Raw genomic sequence first — 20,528 nt, 5'->3', positions numbered from 1 at the left:
CAACCAGAGCTGGTGAGTAAAAGTGCCTTACGTTGTCACAGGTGGAGAATTGTGAGAAACATTCCAGACCGTTTGGACCTTTTTTGGATCCTTCTCAGAAAATAGCAGTACCAGACCCATTGCTACAGCAACAGCCCCACTAACACACCCTCTGTCTTATTCTTCTTGCCCCTGCACTCCTGCTTCCTGAAATCACCTCCCAAATAAACTACCTGCACTCAAGACTTTGCTACTGGGAAGTCAAAACTAAGGCAAAGGGGGAATTTCATGGATCATCCTCAATAGTTCTGAACCTTGCCTGTGTTAAAATTATACTTGTCTTGTTAGACGACCGTGGACCAGGCACCTCTCTGTGCCTTAGTTTCCTAACTTTCAAAATGGCCTTCATAATGGTGCCTAACCTGTAGAGTTGTTGAGAGAATAAAGAGATGATATAAGTAAGGTCCTTAGAACAGTGCCCAACGCACTGTAAGTGCTCAATAAATATGATAATATGTCAGTATCATATTGTCAAATATCAAATCAAATATGTTTGATAACATTTTAAATTTATAATAGATCTCAAAGGTCTCTCTGTGTTGGCACTTCTAGACTAGTCCCAACGTATTAGCCCAGGCTCTTGTTTGCAGGTATAGAAAGCCAGTGTGAATCAGCTTAATGAACTGGAACACTTGGCTACTCCCTTGACTGTAAGGTGAAACTAGGCCTCAGAGAAAAGTGGGTTCAGAGACTTTTTTCTGTCTCTCCCTTGGCAGAGGGATTACCTCCATGTGATAGGAACGCGGCTACCAGCAGGGGTTATCTTTGGCTTTTAGTAATAGAAGCTTGACAAGAGAGGCTTAAAATGCCCCAACATGTTTCCTCTCAGGAAAGAATCTGGAAGCAGGAAGCCCAGGACTGGGGTGGCTCCACTGTCACTAGGGGCACAGGCCCTTCTGTCAACTCCATGATTTTAGAGTAGGGTCACCTCCTAGTCCAAGGGTGTTCCTGAAGTGCCAGCCTGGAAGAAGGTGGATAAATGGAAAGGCAAAGGATATGACCCCCTCCTTTTTCGGGTGTTGTGTGAGAAGTTCCATAAAACGCTCTCCCTTGTGTGTCATTGACCAGAATTTGATCACATGGCCACTGCTGGTGGCAAGGGCAGCTGGGATATGTAATCTTCATTCAGTGTGGCAATGTGCTCAGCTAACAGTGGAGTTCTCTTACTAAGGAAGGAGAGGATGGATATTGATAAGTAGTTAGCAATCTGAGCCACAGCTCTCAAGTTACAGGTCTTATGATTTGGAGAGAAGGAGAGAGGAAATTTCCAAGTTCTAGTCAGATGCCCAAATCTGAACCAATCATCTATGGCCATGAGGGAACAAGACTCTTGTTTTTAAAAAAAGCATGCTGCTGCTGCTGCCAAGTCGCTTCAGTCGTGTCTGACTCTGTGCGACCCCATAGATGGCAGCCCACCAGGCTCCCCCGTCCCTGGGATTCTCCAGGCAAGAACACTGGAGTGGGTTGCCATTTCCTTCTCCAATGCATGAAAGTGAAAAGTCAAAGTGAAGTTGCTCCGTTGTGTCCGACTCTTAGAGACCCCATGGATTGCAGCCTACCAGGCTCCTCCATCCATGAGATTTTCCAGGCAAGAGTAGTGGAGTGGGGTGCCATTTATTGATTATGACTTAAATGTGTGTAGTTCATTTAAAAAAATTACTGGTTATGTGCTATTGGCTAGGTACTGTGGTAGACCCAGGAAATTTAATGACAAGCAAAAAGACCGTCAGTCCCTTTCCCATGAAGCTTCTAATCTAATGGGGGATACAGAGAATAACCAGACACCACAGTAATTAATGGAAAAGTGTACATTATTGGTACGTGCTGTGAACCAAGATGATGTGGTTCTTGAGGAAGAAGAAATCCCATCAAGCTGGGAGATGAAGACTGAAAAGAAATAACTAGTCAACAGTGGTGGTATTGGCATTGCAAATGAAGTATGTTACTGGTGGTCAGAACAGCTTATGCAAAGGCCCTGTGGCAGTGGGGAAAGCAAAACTGCTAAACAGAGGTGGCTGTAACTCAGACAGCAAAGGGGCTTATGTCTGGAGATTCAGGCTAGAGTGATGGAAAGAGTCAGACTGGGTAGGTCTTTGAAAACAGGTTCTTCTCACCACCCCCCACAGTGAGAAATCACTGCAGCATTCAAACATAAAAGAGGAACAGGAGTGACATAATCGATCTGCATTTAAAAAAAGATCCCCGTGGTCACTATGGAGAGAGGAAGAGAGGTACAGAGAGGAAGAGAGTTGGAGGCAGAATGGATCCAGGGTCACCAGTAAGAAGGTAAGAGATGATGGTAGCTATGGCCTAGGGCGGAGACTGAAAAGACAAAGAGGAAAAAATAAACAGAACCTGATGGATTAGAGGGAAGGGAAAAGGAGACAGATGCAGGAGAGAACCACCTCATGGCTTCAGACTTGGGCTGGTCTGTGGTACTTTTGGGATATCCATGTGGAGGTGGTTTGCAGGGAGATGTGGATTTGCAGCTCAGAGAGGAGGTCAGAATTGAAAATGCAAATTTGCAAGTCATCTGCATGTGGGTGAAAATTGAAGCCGTGGGTGTGATGAGATTGCTTCATGAGAATACACACTGAGAAGAGGAGTCTAGGAGAGACCTTGAGGAGCACAGACGAGGACAGAAGAGGGAACAGGAAGTGGGTTCCTTACTTAGGCACGGGAAGATGAGTCTGCAGTGTCACTAAGTGGAGCAGCCAGACAGGGCAGAGGAGAGCCAGAGCTGCATTCCAGAGGCCTTCTTTTGAGAGGACTGTGAAAAGCAGACTGGACATATGTTAATTGAGGTGCTCTGGGCTGCAGGTGGAGTAGGCAATGGCACCCCACTCTAGTACTCTTGCCTGGAAAATCCCATGGGTGGAGGAGCCTGGCAGGCTGCAGTCCATGGGGTCACGAAGAGTTGGATACGACTGAGCGACTTCACTTTCACTTTTCACTTTCATGCATTGGAGAAGGAAATGGCAACCCACTCCAGTGTTCTTGCCTGGAAAATCCCAGAGACGGGGAGTCTGGTGGGCTACCGTCTATGGGATCGCACAGAGTTGGACACGACTGAAGCGACTTAGCAGCAGCAGCAGGGCTGCAGGTAATAGGGACATGGGCTTTCCCATGTCTGTTCTGCTATCCAGGCTGTGGGCTTCATGTAAGGCTGGTTCCCTTTAAGGTCCCTTAAAGGTTCCCTTTAAGATGATACATTAGATGTTTATTAATATAAGATGATATCTAGAGTGGGTTCTGGTCCCTGGACCTGAAACAAATGTAACGAATGCAGTGACCAGTCAGGAGCAGTGTGGATGGCCAGGGAAGGCGGCAGGGGCCTGGGCCAGTCAGACTCCCTTTGGAAACTTTGTGGGGGATTTCCACACTGCTGTCATTGCTGAAGACACCTAGCACATAGCTCAGGATGCAGTCAGCCTGTCCAGAGGTGTTTGAAAGGAAAGGTGGACAGGCACCAGGTTAAGGGTATAAAATTTGAGCGCCCTGTCTATATAAGGAAGAAAACTGAAAGGTGACTCAAAGGGAGATGTAGTTCCAGCCTACACTCCCAAGCCCCCAGCCTGGCATTGGGCCCTCAGAGCACACCCCCACCCTGTGAGTCTGTGCTGGGGGTTGGAGTTAAATGGCACGATGCTAGTGGTCCCCAGTGAAGTTGTTGAGTAAAGTGAGGAGAGGTTTGCATTTTGAAAACTCACCAATCCAGCTGGCAAGTGGAATGGACTGGTGTTCCACTGGCTTACTCAACACTTTTGGTGACACGTAGCCCACAGGCTCTAGGGGCAGCTCCTAGCTTTGGGACAACATTGCTGAGCCAAAATCAACCTTTTTGCATGCCTGCATTTGCCACTTGTATGACCAATAGGACTGGCCAGAACCCCTCCTCCCCACCCTCCCAGAGAGAAGGGTGAAAGTGGGGAAGAGTATAGGGGTTGTAAACTGGCTGTCAAGGGACAAATCTGGCCCACAGTTGTATTTGTTTGAATTGCAGTGCTTTAAGGTGAAACATGCTGTTTTCAGGTGCTAGCATCCCCCAATGTCTTAGGGCAGCCTGCCTCATTCACTTATGTTATTAATCTGGGTCTTGAACCCTTTCAGTTTGCAACCCCAGTAGATGAGGACCATTTAGGACTGAGGATGCCTGGAACCTTGTGGATGTCAAGAGAATCCTTGAGCTGTGTGACTGCTGGGGACAGCTACAGGCTGGTCAGGCTGGTGGGGCCGGGGAGGGATTGAGTGGGACAAAAATCTGGCTGCTTCTTAGATGTCCCTCCACCCCACCTGTTCCCATCACAAGGTCTAGAGGCACTGATGAGTGGCCAAAGTCCCTTTAATATCCCTGAATTGCCTTACAAGTAATACTGCTGAAGGTGAGGAAGGGATGGGAGTCTGGGGTGGGAGATGGGGGAGGAGAAGGGAGGGAGAGCGCCAAGCGCTCATACAAAATATGGCCAAAAGGCTTAGCATGCATGGAAAATTATTGCTGTTGGAAGTTCCTATTTACAGGATCAACACCCTCCGTAGTTGCTTCTGCACCCCCTCTCCCTCCCCTCATCCCTGCCGCCTCCCTTCCCAGGTGGGCCTGGAGCTGGGAAGCCCTAGAGATGTGCACCTGCTCCCGGTTGGGGGGCCCCCTCCAGGCTCCACCCTCATTTGCGGCGTAGGGAAGAGGGCGGAGGGTCAGAGATTCTGTGACTCCTGCCCCCGAGCTGGGCGCCTAGAGATGGGGCAGAGGCGTGTGCTTAAAGCAGACCGGGCCAGGGCCCGTGAGCATGGAGGTGTGTGCTTCGGTCCTCGCCCGGGCATGCAAAAGCGCGGCGGGGGAGGTAGTGGCGGCCAATGGGGGCGCTGCTGGGAGCCCCGGCCCCTCTGCCCGGGAGAGTTGCATAGACATGGCGGGAGGGAGCGCTCCTCCCGGGGAGCAGAGCGGAGCGGGCCGGAAGCCCCAGCGGGTCCGGGGCTCAGTCGGTCCCTGGAACTTGGGGTTCCTCAAGAAGAGGAATGAATAGGAAACATATCGGGGAGGCTCCTCTCTCTGGTCTCCCTGCAGTGGGAATAGAAGGCTCAGGAGGGCGGGGACCTGCCCCAAGAGTGACCTCCTGATGTCCCCCCCTCCCCAGTTGAGGGTCAGCAGGCTATCCCTCCCATTCTCACGCCCCCTTCCCCAGCAAGTTCAGGCTCTGATGAGGGTAGGGCTTCTTCCCATGCCCCGAAATGGGGTGTGTTGGGGTGGGGGCAGCCCTCTATGGCCTTTGCTGTCCCTTTCCTTGCCTGGCTCCCTGACCTCCCAGTCCAGCTGGGGAAGCCAGACCATTACTGGGTGAGGGCAAGAGATTAATTAGAATAATAAATAGATAAATAAATACACAAATAAATACACTGGAGAGGCCCAGCCGGATGGGGAGAAGGGCATTCGTGAGGTGCCCCAGACCTTCCCCCAATAAAGAGGGTACCTGTAGTCCTGTGGGTAGGGAAAGTGCTCAGAGAATCTGCGGGAGAGGCTGGAAGCCCAAGGAGGGGCTGTCCCAGGGTGAGAGAGGGGCTACATTAGGTGGCCGAGCCCTGAACTGGCCCTCATGTCTGCCCCAGGTCAGGTGAACTCAGAGGGTTGAGAGCTGCTAGTGGGATGAGGGGTCTCGAGAGAGTAGGGGTTGGGAATGAATGAGGTCCCCCAGAGGATGAGGAAGGTGGTGGGTAAATGGCTAGACTAAGGCCAAGGTATGGGCAGGGGGATCTGGGACAGGCTGGGATCTCCGAGAGTGAAGATTAGATTCCTAAGGCCTGCGTCCTGGTGTGGATGGGGAATCCATGGCAGGCGTGAGAGTCAAGGGGAGGTTTAAGCCTTAAGAGTTGGGGGCTCCAGTAGAGAACCGGCCTGAAACGCAGTTGGGAAGTGAGAGGAAAGGTCTGCAAGTTAGGGAGACTGCAGGGTATGGATGGGAGAAAATTCCGGCCAGGGGGCCCGGCAAACGTGCGGACCTGGTGCCTGAGTTGGGAGCCTTGAGGGCGCGGACAGCGGGTCAAGGTCCGAATCTTGGTAGCCGGTAAGGACGAGGAGGGTCGGATGTACTTGGGGAAGACAGTGGCGAAAGCGAGTTCTGGGTTTGGGGGTCGGAGAGAAAAGTTCCGGTCTGGGAGCAGGGTCCCCAGGAGGGCCGTGGGCAGGGGGACGCAGCTGGGGGACCCGGGAGCGCGATGGGAGGCTCAGCTGGTGGGGCCGGCGGGCGGCGGCGGCGGGGGTGGCTCGGCCCCCTTGACGCAGGCGGCCTCGCAGTGCTTGTGGAGGTAGGACTTGAGCGCGAAGCTCTTGTCGCACTGGCGGCAGCGGTAGTGCTTGAAGGCCGAGTGCGTCTGCATGTGCGCGCGCAGGTTGGAGCGGTCGGCGAAGGCCTTGCCGCAGTGCGCGCAGCCGAACGGCTTCTCGCCGGTGTGCGAGCGCATGTGGCCCTGCAGCAGCCAGGGCCGCGAGAAGGCCTTGCCGCACACGCCGCACTTGTGGCGCAGGTTGTGCGTGAGCACATGCATGGCCAGCGCGGGCATGGACACGTACGCCTTGCCGCACGTCGGGCACTTGCGCGCCAGCTGGCTGTCCAGGCTACGGTGCGTCTGCTTGTGGCGGCTCAGGTTCGACGACGTGGCGTACGTCTTGCCGCACTCGGCGCACGCGTGCCGGTGCCCGCCGCCCGCCGGCGTCCCCGCGCGCCCCGCGCGCCCCCCGCCGCTCCCGGCGTCCCCCGCGCCGCCCGCGTCCCCGCCGCGCCGCCGCCGCGAGCGCCCGTCCGAGATGAAGAAGGCGTCCATGGAATAGCTGTCGGTCACGGCCGCCTCCCCGCGGAAGTAGCGCGCCGACAGGCTGGACTGAGGGCTCTCGGGGTCGCTGTACTCTTCCGGGGCCGCCGGCGGGTACGCGGGCTCGGCCGGCGCCAGCTCCAGGCCTGGCTTCTGGTCCGCATCGTAGCTGCTGGGGGGCAGGCAGTGCGGCGCGTAACCTGGAGGGGATGAGACAAGGGCGGGGAAGGTGAGGCGCCCAGGAGGCGTCCCCGTGGCCTCTCTTGGGGAACTGAAGTCTGCTTGTATAGCAGCAGTCGCTGTCCTGCTTCTGTGCTTCTGAGGTCAGGATGCCCGGGTTCAGATCCTAACTCCGTGGGCCGCAATAAAAACCACCCAACTCCATCCTTGTGGAGCACGGTGAGGTCAAATTCTACTGATTTGGTGTTGGCTATCTTCTTAAGTGCGCAAGGCCACGCAGGGAAGGTATTGTTGTATGATCTGTACAGAGAGAGAAACTGAGGTATATAGTCCAAGCCCACAAGTATTTGGTGGAGCCGGGATCCAAACCTTGGCAGCCTGATGCCAAAACCCAGACTTCCTTTCTTCCAGCAGCATTCTGCCATTCCAGTCCTTTGACTCATCTGAATCTCAGCTTCCTCATTTGCAAAATGGAACTTATGATCGGACACTCCTTCCCAGGGTCTTTGGAAGGACTAAGTGATGAAAAGAGCCATGCATTAATTGCTCCTGTGCACCAGGTTCCGCCTCCGTGCTTTACTCTTGTTAACTCATTTAGTCATCACTGACCCTATGAAGTAGATCCTGTTTTAATTCCCATTTTACATATAAGGAAGTAAAAAAAGAGCACACAGCAATTGCTATAGAAATGTTAGCTGTTACAATTATGCTTTTTACTTGCTTGAAAAAGCGACTTCGCTGAAGATTGTTCAATTGCCCCCACCCCCCAGGGTGAGATCTGTGTGCCCAGCACGTGCCTGGTTCAAAGGAGGTGTACAAAGAATAGACATTGCATGAACGAATCACAGTCGTGTTAAATCCACTTCCCAGGGTTGCTGGGGGATTTAAAAGAGGTCAAGTATGTGGCATGTAATAAATGCTCTAAGAAGGGCATGTCCTTGTATCTTGCTCCCAAGCCCATTTTGCTCCCTGCTCCACTGGAAGACTTCTGGAATCCCCTTGTGAGATTCATCCCCGCTCTGAGCCCCTCCTTCCTCTCTAGAGTTGGACCAGAAATCCTGTCCATTTCGGGATCTAGTGACTGTTGGGTGGGTGGACTGGCACCCTCCCAGGACATTCCACAAGGGCTTTCCAAGGGCAGGCACCACTCTGATTTGATTCTGCCTCCCTGGGCCTTGCCTGGTCCCAGCACCTTCCCTGAGGGCCCTGGGGCCTGGGCTCCCAGAAGAGTTTCTGGCAGATACTGTACAAACTTACCAACCTGGCTCTGAAATACCAGGTATTTCCCTTGTCCTTTGATTGCAAAAAACAGTGGGGGTTAGGCTTCTTTACCCAGAGTGGCAAAGCTGGAAATATGACCCTCCACCACCCCCAGCATCCTTGATTCAAATGAGCAGGTGGAAGAGGGCTTTGTAAGCAGGGAACTGGATTCAGAGCTTTCATCCCCTGAAACAACCTGACTGATTCAGCCTTTGTGCTTTTGCCTCTCATCTGGCCTTTGGGATGGTCACAGGGTGAAGTCTGTGCAGAAGGCACCCTGGCCCAGAAGGTGTACCTTTATTTTTTAACCCTGTCCCTTCAGCTGCCCAACAGGGACCTCTACACACAATGACTCGGGGTTGTGGAGGTGGAAGACTCGGTAGAGAGGGCACTGGTCAGATGCAGAGAGGGCAGTGGTGGTGGCAGTTTTATAATGGGACAGGTGTGCAGCCTCTCAGCACCCCATTTTCCCCTCTTGTCTGCCTTTGATCAGGAGGTTCCCCTTCCTCCCACTCCAGGAATCAGGCCTGGTACTAAAGCCCCGAAAACTTTCAAGGAGTGTTGTTTCAGACTGAGTTAAATACCCGTTAGGCATGCCTAGACTCCCTCTTTCTTCTGTGTTTCTTCCTATTGTGATTATTGATGATAATGATAATACTAGCCGATATTTACTGAGCACTTACTAAGTACCAAGCTCTGTGCTGAGTGCTTCACTCCCATCACCTTGCTGAATCACCACAAAAATACCTGTGTTACAGATAAAGAAACTGAGGTGCAGAGTGGCGGTGGTGCTTGCTCAAGGGTGGGACAAGAGTTGAACCCACTGCACTGCTCCTCTTCCACACACTGGGAGGAAGGGGCATGGCTGGGTTGTTCATGTACTGGCGGAGCCCCAGCTAGTGAGCACTGGATAAGTATTTGTGAAATGGGTGGTGAATGGGTGATAAAGATTTGCTAGGCCAGCCTCAATCCCTAGTGCAGCAGGGTCTGCCAGGACCATTCTGTCTACCAGATCTTGGGACAGCTTGATTTCCTGACACTGATTCTAGCTGGGTGACCTAGAGCAAGTTGTATGTCTTCTTGCATCTCTGCTCTGTTCTCTGGGTATGGGGATAGTATAGAATCCGTTTGGACGGGGTCACTGATCATGTGACCTTGGATGTGCTATTATTAAGGAATGATGGCATATTGGTTAAGAGCACAATTTTGGTACCAGACTACCAGGATTGAGTTCCAGCTTTACTATTCCTGGCTATGTGATCTTAGACAAAGTGTTTGACCTCTCTATGCCTCTGTTTCCCCAGCTGTGAAATAGGGGAAAATAAAAGCACCTAACTTACACAGTTTGTAGTACAGAGTCCATGAATAAGCAAACAATAAGTGAAAAGTGAACAAATAATAACCAACATTCCCAGAGGACTTTTGTGTCTGATACAGTTTAAAGGTTTTAAACACAAATGCATCCCACCTTCATGGCTCTGAGGTTGGTACCATCTTACAGATGAGGAAACTGAGGCATAAAGTAGTTGTTAAGCAACATGCCCAGGGTTGTGCAGCTAATAACTTACAGCAAGAATTCCAACCCAGTGCCTGGCATGATACATGTTGGCCGTTACTCTGAACAATAACAATCTCCCCAAGTGGGTTTCTGTGCTGGAAACCCACAGTTTTCTTGGCATCCGCACAGACACATCTTGCACCTCCAGCCTGGGCCACTGTTTCCTCACCCAAGATGTGTAGGTTCTGGCTCACACTCTGGTGAGAAAACTGGTGATACAGAAGATTGGTAGCAGCTCAATGGTCTGGGCAGTCCTCGCCCTGGTGGGCCTCTCTTTCTGTGGTGCCCTCTGGTGGTGACTTGCAGTACTGCAGCACTCCGGTTGCTGGGTGTCTCTATATAGAAATATTGGCACCTCAAAGGCTGAGCCTCTGCTTAGGGACAGATGTGGAATTGCCTTCTGGTCAGGAATTGTGGGGCCAGACATGGTGGCCAGCAGCTGCAGAGTTTTGCATGAGTTGTGGGGTGAGGGTGGAGGGTTGTATGAGAGTTTATGTGATCATCTTGGTGGAGGTGGTTCTAACTTGCTTTGTGATCGTGATCAGGTTGCCTAACCTCTCTGGACTCTGTCTCTACCTGTAGAAGGTTGACTGAGATGCTCGAAAGACCCTTGTTGCATCATGGCTGAACCAACCCCTCAATGATGCCCATTGTCCTGCCCCCTACCCCCCAGTCCTTATCAGTTCTATCTCATTCTCCTCAGACTCACAGACCTCTCCCTAGCTATGGGACTTTGAAAGTGAAAGTTGCTCAGTCATGTCCGACTCTTTGTGACCCCATGGACTATACAGTCCATGGAATTCTCCAGGCCAGAATACTGGAGTGGGTAGCTATTCCTTCTCCAGGGGATCTTCCCAACCCAGGGATCCAACCCAGGTCTCCCGCATTGCAGGCAGATTCTTTACCAGCTGAGCCACCAGGGAAGCCCATCTGACCTTGGGCAAGTTACTAAACCTTTTTGTGCTGTATCTGGATAAAGGAACTTATGAAAGGACTGACTGAATTAATGGTGTATAATGCTTAGTACAATGCCTGGCACACAGTAGCCTCTCAAGCTGTTATTTAATTGTCATTATTATTGTTCCTACATTTTCTAGTGATACCCTCTAATCTGCTAAAGAGTGAAGGGGACACACGTGGGTCATCTCAGGCTGCTGTGTTACCTTGGGCAAACCACCTCACTTCTCTGGACCTCAAGCCTGGAGAATCCTTTAGGACACTGTAGGCAGCGCTTTTCTGATTCTGTGCATGGAACTCACACAGGTTTTAGATGCCTTCCTCTGTCCTACAGGTGGCTATAGAAGGATGAGTTACCTGTCTCCCTGCTGACAGGGTGAGATAGGCCTCTCTTGTTTGGAAACAGAGGCAGGGAGGGCCAGGGACCCAGGGAGAAAAGACTGACTCTTTTACTCATTCCAGCTGTGTGACCATGGGTAAGGCACAAAGCCTCTCTGGGCTCCAGTGCCCCGTTTGAGGGATAGAACAGAGCCCCTCCAGTCGCATGGGGGTATAAGGAAGGCTCAGAAACACTTAGGAGAAGTGGAGATGTTATGTACATCACCCAAGAATGACTTGATTTTCCCTGCTCAAGAGTTTTGATATTTTAGACTGAAGGTCCAGAATACATTTTTAAAAATTTTGCAAGGGAATTTTATGAGAAATCAGGTGCTGGGCATTTCACAAACATTGTCTCTTCCAATTGTCTGACCCCCTGGGATGAGGGTGGGGGATTCTCTGAGAAGCACTACTGCTTCCAGCTGCTGTTGTGCCCACTCCCTGTGCCAGGCACTGCACTAAGTCCAGAGGCCTGGAGAGGGCAGAGGACTTGTTCAAGGTCACTGGAGGAGGAGTAAGGCTTGAACGCCTCCAGAATCTGTGTTTTTTTCCCCCAAACCCCTGAGCAGGCATGGAGACCTGTTGAGGGAGGGAAGCTTTTCAACTGGTGGGAGGCAGGGGCAGTGAGTTTCTTCAAATACCACCACCTAGTTGGCCTGTGTCTGATGTAATGATGGGGTATTGGGGGTGGGGAGAAGCTATTCTTCTAGAAAATGCACCAGCCCTTTGTAAACCTTTGTAAATAATTAATAAAAGTAATGACTAACCCTGCTTGAGCACTTACTGTGTACAAGACACCCTGCTCAGTATTTTATGTCTGTTAGCTCGCGTCTAAGGGAACGTAGTGGTCACTTGCTCCAGTGCCGTACTTCTGAGGAAGCTGAAGCCCAGAGAGGGGCCTTTACCAGGCCACAAAGCAAGTTCCCACCAGAGCTAGGCTGGCCTTCTGCCTCCTAGGCCAGTGCTCTTTTTCCCAGTCTCCCTCAGGTTCCCAGTGTCCCAGACTTCCTCCAGGGAATCTCCAATCCAAATCCCACTTCCCTGTCTCTAGTTGGGTAGAAGAGAGAGGCCTAGTGATGGGCCAGTTTCCCAGGTAGCCCACTTTGCCGAGGAGGGCTGGGCCCTGCAAGGTGGGGGGCTGGAGGGGCTGCTGCATGAATATATTTAGAGCTGCGTCTTGCTGTGCCAGGGCCTCGGGCCTTGAGAATCAGCTCCAGCCAGCTGAGCAGAAAGCCAGGTCTGTCAGCAGCAAAGCGGGATAAAAATAGTTTCTCCTGTCTGCTCACAGAGCTGGGCAAAGGGGCTGGTGCCTCCCCCTCCCCTTATTATAGCATCTTTGTTCGCAGTTCCCCGGGCACTGGACCAGAAATGACACCCACCTCCTCCAAGGGCCTGGCAGCTGGTACACCTGCCCACTGGGGAGGGAGCCCCTGAGTCCAGATGAGTGGGAGACAGAGTGGGGTCTGGCCCAACATGACCAGGGCTGTAGGGTGTGGGGCTCGTGCCCACTGACTCAAACCCAGGGAATGTTGACAGCACTCCAGAGCCTCTCCCCACTGTCCCTGCCTCCTGGAACCCCCCATATTCTGGTTTCTCCTGACTGTGACCCAATTCCTGTGGCCCACAGGGAGGTCCACAGCTCTGCAGGAATCAATAGGAAAGATTTTTCAAGGGGTTGTGGAAATAGGCCTGGTGGCTGAGGGTCTGGAGTTACCCAGCACTGGTTGTTGGAGCAGCCTCCCGCCCCCTCCTGGGCATCTCTGGGGCCCTTCCTGGGCCTCCTTCTGGAGACCTGGTGTCTTGTATAATGTACGTTGTCTCTCTGGGCCCCCTGTTTCCTGCCCTACCCTCTCTGTGCCCCAGAAGAGGCAGAGGGCCCATTCCAACCTCCCTTCTTAGCCAAAGGCTGGCGGCGGCTACTCCATCCCAGAGGAGACCACAGCTGGAAGGAAGCCAAGAGTTCCGGGGCCTCATCTCTCCCAGCAGCATCTCACAGCGACCCCCCCACCCCCACCGCCCTGGCCCGAGAGCGCCTCTAGGCTGAGGGGGTCCCGGGAACGTGTATGAAGCACCCACCTGGGAGGGGTGATGCAGTGCACCACTTATGCCCTTGTCATCGCAGGCAAGTCACCTCTCCAGTCTCAGCTGTGCCTCTGGAGGTTGAAGCTAACCTTCGCCTGCACTCTGCGCTTGCTGCCCTGCGCCCACTCTGTGTGTGTATGTGTGTGTGTTTGGGATGTATAAATTGCTATGCTGCCGTAGGGACTTGATATACTCTCCTGACCCCTATCAGGAGCCAAAAACAGGCTGTCTGAAGAGTGGACATTCAGCCTGGGTCCTTCATGTCCCCCTTGTGACTCCAGGCTTAAGGCGGGGCATGGACCCTAGATTCAGTATCCCATATTCAGTATCCCATCCCTTTTATTGCACATTCCCGCTGACAGGTTTTGGGTCCCTGAAAGGCCAGAGCTGAAAGAGATCAAGTTTGGCTGCTTATTCTTGTAAGAGGGAAACTGAGGTTCAGGTAGGGGAAGATTAGTTCAGAGCTTCAGAGGAAGCTGGCTTTAAGACTTGAACTGGCCAGCCTTGAGAATGGACCTGGACATGACCTTGGACTAGAAATTGGATCTGGATCTGGATCCAGTTCCTGGAGCATGAATGTCGACTTGGACATGGATTTGTTCTGAATTTTGAAGTGAGCCTGTAACCTGGGACACTGACCTTGGAACTAGACTTGTCCTAGAATGAAGGTTGGACATGGACTTTGAACCTGAACCTCTGCCATGTCTCTAATCTTGACCTTGGACCTGGACCAAGACCAAGATGCCAGGGGCAGAGGTAGTTAAAACACTCAGGTGGGTCTGCCCTGTGTCCTTTGACCCCTCCACAGCCCTCTCTGAGCTCCCTCTGCCAAGGGACCGGGGCTACCCTTTTGCATCCCTGCACCCCAAATAGTCTTTCTAAAGTGTGGGGTAGACGTGTGCCAATTGGGGACTTTGAGCAGATTCCCAGGCCTGGCCTGGGGCGACTCCTCGGCGCCATCAGAGGGAGTGAGCGGAAGCGGGTGTTGGTATAATGTGGTCAACTAGAGAAGCCCATGGGCAGAAGTAGGAGCACTTCCTCAGCTGCTGGGGAGGCTTAATGTAGCTGTGGAGGGCAGACAACTGCGTTATTGGATTGGCATTGATCCCTCATCTGCCTGGGTCAGATGCACTCTGAAGGAGTATGAGGGCAGGACGTGGTGGGGGTTAAGAGGATGGAGGACCTGGCATCCAGCTGGAGTTCAGAGTTAGGGTGTGTGGAGAGGTCGATACTCCAGGGCCAGTGAGGATGTCCACAGGTCCATGGAGACCACTGGTGTGCAGCTGGGTAGGCAGCTTCCTTCTCTGAGATGAATGAGTCCCTAGCATTCCCCAGGATGGGGCCCAGGCCTGGGAAGGGGTTTGATGGAGTTGGAGGATGAGGTTCTGAGAGGGTTGTGAGGATGTGAATTGCCATCTCACTGAGGGACTGAATCTGTGCTCAGAATCACCCAGGGGAAAGGAGGGGAAGGGAGGGCTGCACGGAGGCAGAAAGCAGTGGAGAAGCAAGAGGGGGAGAAAAGAGGCATTACATTGGAGAGGATGGTGAAATTAGATCTGCTCTCCCTTCTTTGGAGAGCGCTGCAGAGAAGCCTGGAACTTGCCCTGTTGTGGGGCTTCTTCCCTATTTAGGTGCATTCAGGGGGAGCCTGGAGCCCAGATGTACCTGCCACACCCTCTGCCGGGCCCACGGAGGCTGCTGTTGTGTGTGTGTGTGTGTGGAGGGAGGAGGAGTCCTCCAGGAATTCTCCAGCACTCCCAAGCTTTCCCTGGGCTGGGGGTACTCTTTAATTTGGAGTCTTGCATCTTCATCAATCAGGAGCCTGTGGTTCCCCTGACCTCCACATTCACAGGCTCCCCTCCTACCCGCCGCCGCCACCCCAGATTCCCCTCCCATTGGTCTCACCCTGACCCTGCAGCCGTTGTTGCTGCAGGAATGGCTTGTAAGAGGATCTTTCCAATAACTGGAACTATCTCCAGCCCCAGGCTCTCCCCCTTTCCCTCCCTCCTTTCTCCTCCCCCCTCCTCCTCTCCCTCACTCTCCTCACCTCCCCCCCTCCTCTCTTTCTCCTTGTTTACCCAGCACACTTACACACGCTGGGAGAGAAAAACGTCGGCTCAGCAATTTTTCACACTTGCCTCAAATGCTCAGCAAGGTTATTTCCGGCAGAGCGGAGACAACGGACCACTAGATGCCGGCAGGCTCTCTGAGGACCCCCAGCACCCCTCCCCACCCGTGGGATGAGGGAGCCTTCATTTCCCAGTCTGGCCACACCCCAGGGATGGAAGAGCCCCTCTGCCCCATGACAGAATAAGGCAGACTCTGTGTTTCCCAGCCGTACTCAGCCTTGAAGGGTCACCCCTTGGTCTCTGGCACTAACCACTTACTGCAGACACTGCCAGGGCAGCCAGGGTAGAGTACCTGTCCTCAGCCCGGGGCTGCCTGCAGAGACTGAAGCCAAGAGAAGTGCTTGGCCTCAGAAACTCTGCCACCCTCAGCCAGACGTCGAATGGTAAACGGAGCCCTACAGAAGAAACCCTGACAATGGCCCCACGCATTCTGTTAGACCCTCATCCAGTCGTCTCCAGTGCCTCCCACCCCACACTTGACCTTCACAGAAACTGAGCTTATAAAGTTGGAAGGATGCTTAGATCATGCCATCCAAATTCTTTCACTGTTGAGATGGAGGATCAGAGAAGGAAAGGCACTTGCCCAAGGTCACATAGTAAGTCAGAGACCTAGAGCCCAGGCCTCCCAGAGTTCCAGGCCAGATATCAAACTGTCAGGACAGCCTCACGATTCCCCAAAAGGAGCTGGTCTGGAGCCCTTTAGGGAAAGGGCCAAGGACAGGGTGGTTCTAGGGGGTTAAAGCTGGTAGAACATCCCTGCTGATGGCTTGGCCCATACCTTGCTTCCCACTATTTGCTCAGAGGCTCCTTTCAAAGCTTTTCTGGACTGAATTCAAGGCAAGGCATTCCTGCCTCCCTCCCGAGGAACAGTCTGCAGTTTTGGCTGTGCATGAGAAATTCTCTGGGCTTCTCTGGGTTTCCTCAGCTGGCCTGGGACAGGACCAAGGGGCCCTCAGTGGGCAGGAACCCAGGGCTTTGTGTCCATCCTCCAAGGGATCCCCATTTCAGGCTTGCAGGCGTTTCCATTTCTACTGAGGTCCCTAGCCCTGGCATGGACCCAGGTCCACCCTCTGTCCTGCCTGCACTCAGATAAGCCCAGCCATATCCCTAGGATTCAGTCCTCAACCCCAAGAGGCCCTGGGGTCAAGAAAGAGGACAGTAGAATAAGGAACGTGGGGCAAAGAAAAGGGGGTTGGTTCTCTTGGGGATCTGGGGGAGGTCAGGGGGTGAGGGGCTGGAGCTGTATCCCTGTTCGCTCCCTAATTTCTTTGACCTTGATGAGGTCACAGAGCATTTTACCCAGCACCCTCTTGCTACCTGGCTTAGTGGAGTGATGGAATGTAGGTGAAGTGCTTGGAAATCCCTGAGGCAGAAGCTCCCACCCTCCTGCCTTTGCCATCTCAGCTACCCCCTCATCTTCAATCCTTTCTTTTCTCCTTTTTCTCTCCTCTCCTCTTTCCTTCCCACTTACACACACACACACAACACACACACACACACACACACACACCACACACACATGCACACCCCAAAGGTGATGCCACATGTAATGTCAGATTTCTTACTGCCAAAGGGATGCCTCCTCTTCAGACACCTGTCCTGGTGGGGACCATCAGAGGAGAACCCTTTTGTGATCCCCTTGATGGGGGATGGGGTCCACAGAACCAGTCTCTAATTTTCCCCCACAACCTCCAGAGATCACCCCTTTTGGGGCCTGACTGACCTCTCTTGTCCCCCAAACACTTGTCACTATAGGAACTTGCTCTGAAAAGAAACAGAGTGCGTTGGGGGTGGGGGACTGACAAGAAACAGCAGGGTTGTCTCTAGAGGAGTGTGAGAAGCTGGAGGGGGGAAGAGGGTGCGACCTAGGAGACCAAGAGCCACCTTGGGGGAACCCCTCCTAGAAATTCCCTCTTCCTCTCAGTCTCCAGGACAGGCCCAGCCTTTGGCAGGCATGTGGCTGAGGGTAACAAAAGAGTTGCTGAGAGAGGGGGCTGAGAAGACTTGTCTGGCATCACCAGGGGGAGCAGACTCGAAGGGAAAGAGGGTGCCCCCAGCTACCCCTGGGGAGCCAACCCTCTCTCCCCAGGGATTGGTGGTCCAGGCCAGTTTACCTTCCTCATCAAGGGAGTACTCTCGGACAACCAACCTCCTTCCTGCAACCAGGAAGAGGGGACCCTTAGAACGCCTTGTGCGTTAGCCCCCCAACACTAACCCTTAATGGACACCACTCTCTCTCTCTCCATTCTCTCACCATCCCTCACTCCAGTTCCAATCTAGGGCCACAACTTTCAAAGTCCAGGCTGACGCTCGCTCAGCGGCGGGATGGGCCGACCCTGCGACTTTCCCTTTGTACAGACCTGGCCCATGCCCCGCCTGCCTGGCCCTCAGGAAGCCCGGGAGGCGCACACAGCCAAGGAAATCTCCTCCCGGGGTTCCCTGCCGCGCGCACCCCTCCTCGGGGCCCGAGTTGGGGAGGGCCCGAACTCCCCTCCCCTTTTCTTCCCCCCCGCCGGGTCCCACTCACCGTTGTCCCCGGAAGGCCCCCGGGCTCCAGGCAGCACGTAGGCGGTCTCCAAGGGGTGATAGGTGGGGGCCGGCACCCCGCTGCACTGGAAGCCGTCGCCTTTGATCTTCTTTACCAGGAAGGAGCGGGGCATGGTGCGACTGGCGTGGGACTCGGCGGGGGCACTTGCGAGGGGCCCTGGTCGGGGGGAGGAGGCCAGCCGGGCGCGATTGGCTGTCTGCGCGGGGTTTCAGCACTGGACAGCTCCCAGCGGGCGACGGGCGGGCGGCAGCGCGGAGCCGGCACCGGTGGCGGCGGCCCCGGCTGTAGCTCTGGCTCCCGCTCGGGCTTGGCGGCGGCGGTGGCGGCGGCGGCTCTCAGACAGGCGATCGCTGGAGCTGTGCTCAGCACTCCGGCTGCCGGCTTTATATGGGACGCAGGCTGGAGGAGATCAGGTGGTCCCCTAGCAATGGAACTGTTCAGCGCTCTAATCCATCAAATGTCCCCCAGGACAATCGCTCCGCACACGTTCCCCTGAACCGGCGGCGGTGGGGGCAGGCCAGGCGCAGGGAGCAGCGGGCAGGCAGGAGGGGAGAAAGTGAGGGCGAGAAAAGCAGAGATATAGAGACGGAGAAAGGGGGGGGGCGGGGGGGGGAACAAGGGGGAGAGAGAGAGAAAGAGAGAGCGGAGATGAGATACACAGAGAAAGACAGAAAGAGACATACAGAAAAAGAGAGACTCATACACAGTGAAAGAGATAGAAATAGGAGCAGAGACCAAGATAAGGACAAAAAGACGAGAGAGAGAGAGAGAGAGAGAGAGAGAGAGAGAGAGAGAGAGAGAGAGAGAGAGAAAGAGAGAAGAGAAGAAAGGCAGAGACGGAGAGAAGTAACAACACACACCCACGGGAGAAAAAGAGACCTCCAGATACACAAAAAGAAAGCACCCCAGGGATGCAAAGAAAGGGGAAGAGAAATGCAAGACAGAAGGAAAGAGGACAGGAGGTTAGGTCTGAGCAGGCGGGGTTCAGGCACATGGGGACACGAGGAAGGGAATGCAGAGAAGAGTATGAGCTCGCCAGCGGCGGCCCCCCCCCCCCCCGCACCTGCCTCCAGCCCCCTCCCTGTCCCCTAGGTTTGAAGGGGTCAGTTTGGACACTCAGCTTTAACTAGGGGAAGTCATCCCCCCTCCCCAGCTTGTCTTCCCACTGAAGCTCCCTGTTGGGTTTGGGGTTCAACTTTCTTCTTCCAGAACTGATGAGGGGAGCAAGTCCCCCATGCTGATGCCCAGCCTAGCTCAGCCAGTCCTGTTCCGGTGCCTAGCTCAGGCGGGCGCTGCAAGAGGAAGTGAAAATCGTCCAGTAATTAATTTCCCTGCTGCCGGGGGGTGGTGGTTTTGACACATCCGAGGCTGTGTCTTTCCCTGAAGCGGGGAGCAGACAATAGAGACACGTGGACTGGGAAGGGAGACGGGGGAAGGGAGGGGGAGCGGGGCTCCCGCTGGAACTCTTTGCAGGTCAGCTCCTTTGTCTCCAGGAGGATCTCAGCAGACCCCCCCTTCCAACCTCCAATCCAGCCAAAACCTAGGGGAGCTTCATATCTGGGTAGGACCAAGGAGCAGGAGAATGCAAACCCCTGCCCAGAGAGCTGCTTGGCAAAGTGCCATGGTGGTGGGCTGGCCTTAGCAAGTATGTGATGTCCAGAGCACAAGAGTCCTGGAATCAGTCTCTAGGAATGTCAAGATCTCATTGGTTAACAGCATTCTGTTTATGGTATGCTAGACTGATGGAGTGGGGTTGTGCTTTTGGGACTGGGTCACCTAATACCAGTTGGGAGACTAAGACCCTTGAAGACTAAGAGAGGCCACAGAGGTGCCTAGGGTCCCAACAGGAAGTCAGAAATTTCCAGAGACTCCTGTGGTCCTTTGGAACCTCACGCAAATTTTGAGGTGTTGCTTAGAAATCTTAGAATAAAATTTGGACCCATGATCTTGCCAAGGTCCTGAATGATATGGAGGGTACTGCCCATCTTCTCAGAGATATTGTCCCACATTTTGCCCTCTGGGACTTTATTTAACCTCAGTCACAGAGGGTTGAGGTGACCACACCCCTGGACTCATGACGCACTCAGTATTCCCTACTTCAGCCACACAAGCCAACTTCTCGTCTTGCAGACTTATTACTCTCTCCTTGGCCTCTGCTCTGGTTCTTCTGTTCAGAGGAACCCTGCATTGGCATAGCTGAGGCATCACTTCTTCTGGGAAGTGTCCCTGACTTCCTGCATGGTAGACTGGGCCAGCTTGCCTGTTGGCCCCTGAGCTGTGTGACTCTGTCCTGTGTTTGGCTCAGCATACTCTTGCAACGTGCAGTAGGATATCCCAGGTCCTCTACTTACTAGCCATGAGATCTTAAGCAAGTTATTCAACTTCTCTGTGCCGTAGTTTCCCATCTTATAAAATGGGCTTGCACATAGAAGGTGAAGGTGAAGTCGCTCAGTCGTGTCTGACTCTTTGTGACCCCATGGACTGTAACCTACTAGGCTTCTCCGTCCAGGCAAGAATTGCCAAGGAGGAATTGCCATTTCCTTCTCCAAGGGATCTTCCCGACCCAGGGATCAAACTCGGGTCTCCCGCATTGGAG

General features: G+C 53.6%; 1 protein-coding gene and 1 long non-coding RNA gene across 3 annotated transcripts in view; one reads left to right on the top strand and one right to left on the bottom strand.

The window, feature by feature from the left end:
* Positions 1-1,658: 1,658 nt before the first annotated feature.
* The window catches only part of LOC114117514 (uncharacterized), a 48,360-nt gene continuing 29,490 nt past the window's right edge, over positions 1,659-20,528 (top strand). The window contains exon 1 of one of the 2 annotated variants that reach the window (XR_009595959.1): positions 1,659-2,325. This is a non-coding gene — a long non-coding RNA (uncharacterized LOC114117514). The remainder of the gene's footprint in view (positions 2,326-20,528) is intronic. The other variant, XR_003591146.3, reaches the window with a different exon arrangement.
* SCRT2 (scratch family transcriptional repressor 2) lies at positions 4,364-18,979 on the bottom strand. Its single transcript, XM_015099486.3, has 2 exons — positions 17,912-18,979; positions 4,364-7,040 (listed from the first exon to the last, which is right to left on the bottom strand). The coding sequence occupies exons 1-2, from the start codon at positions 18,042-18,044 to the stop codon at positions 6,256-6,258; spliced, it is 918 nt and encodes a 305-aa protein (XP_014954972.2). The 5' UTR covers positions 18,045-18,979; the 3' UTR covers positions 4,364-6,255.

The sequence above is a fragment of the Ovis aries genome, chromosome 13 (assembly GCF_016772045.2).
Source record: "Ovis aries strain OAR_USU_Benz2616 breed Rambouillet chromosome 13, ARS-UI_Ramb_v3.0, whole genome shotgun sequence".
NCBI lineage: Eukaryota > Metazoa > Chordata > Mammalia > Artiodactyla > Bovidae > Ovis > Ovis aries.
The sequence above is the reverse complement of the archived record's forward strand: the minus strand, read 5'-3'. Positions and strand labels throughout refer to the sequence as shown.

Coding starts and splice junctions, on each gene's coding strand:
- SCRT2 (XM_015099486.3), bottom strand. CDS start 18,044: ATGCCCCGCTCCTTCCTGGTAAAGAAGATCAAAGGCGACGGCTTCCAG. Junction 7,041..17,911: donor GGGGCCTTCCGGGGACAACG/GTGAGTGGGACC, acceptor CATCCCCTCCAG/GTTACGCGCCGCACTGCCTG.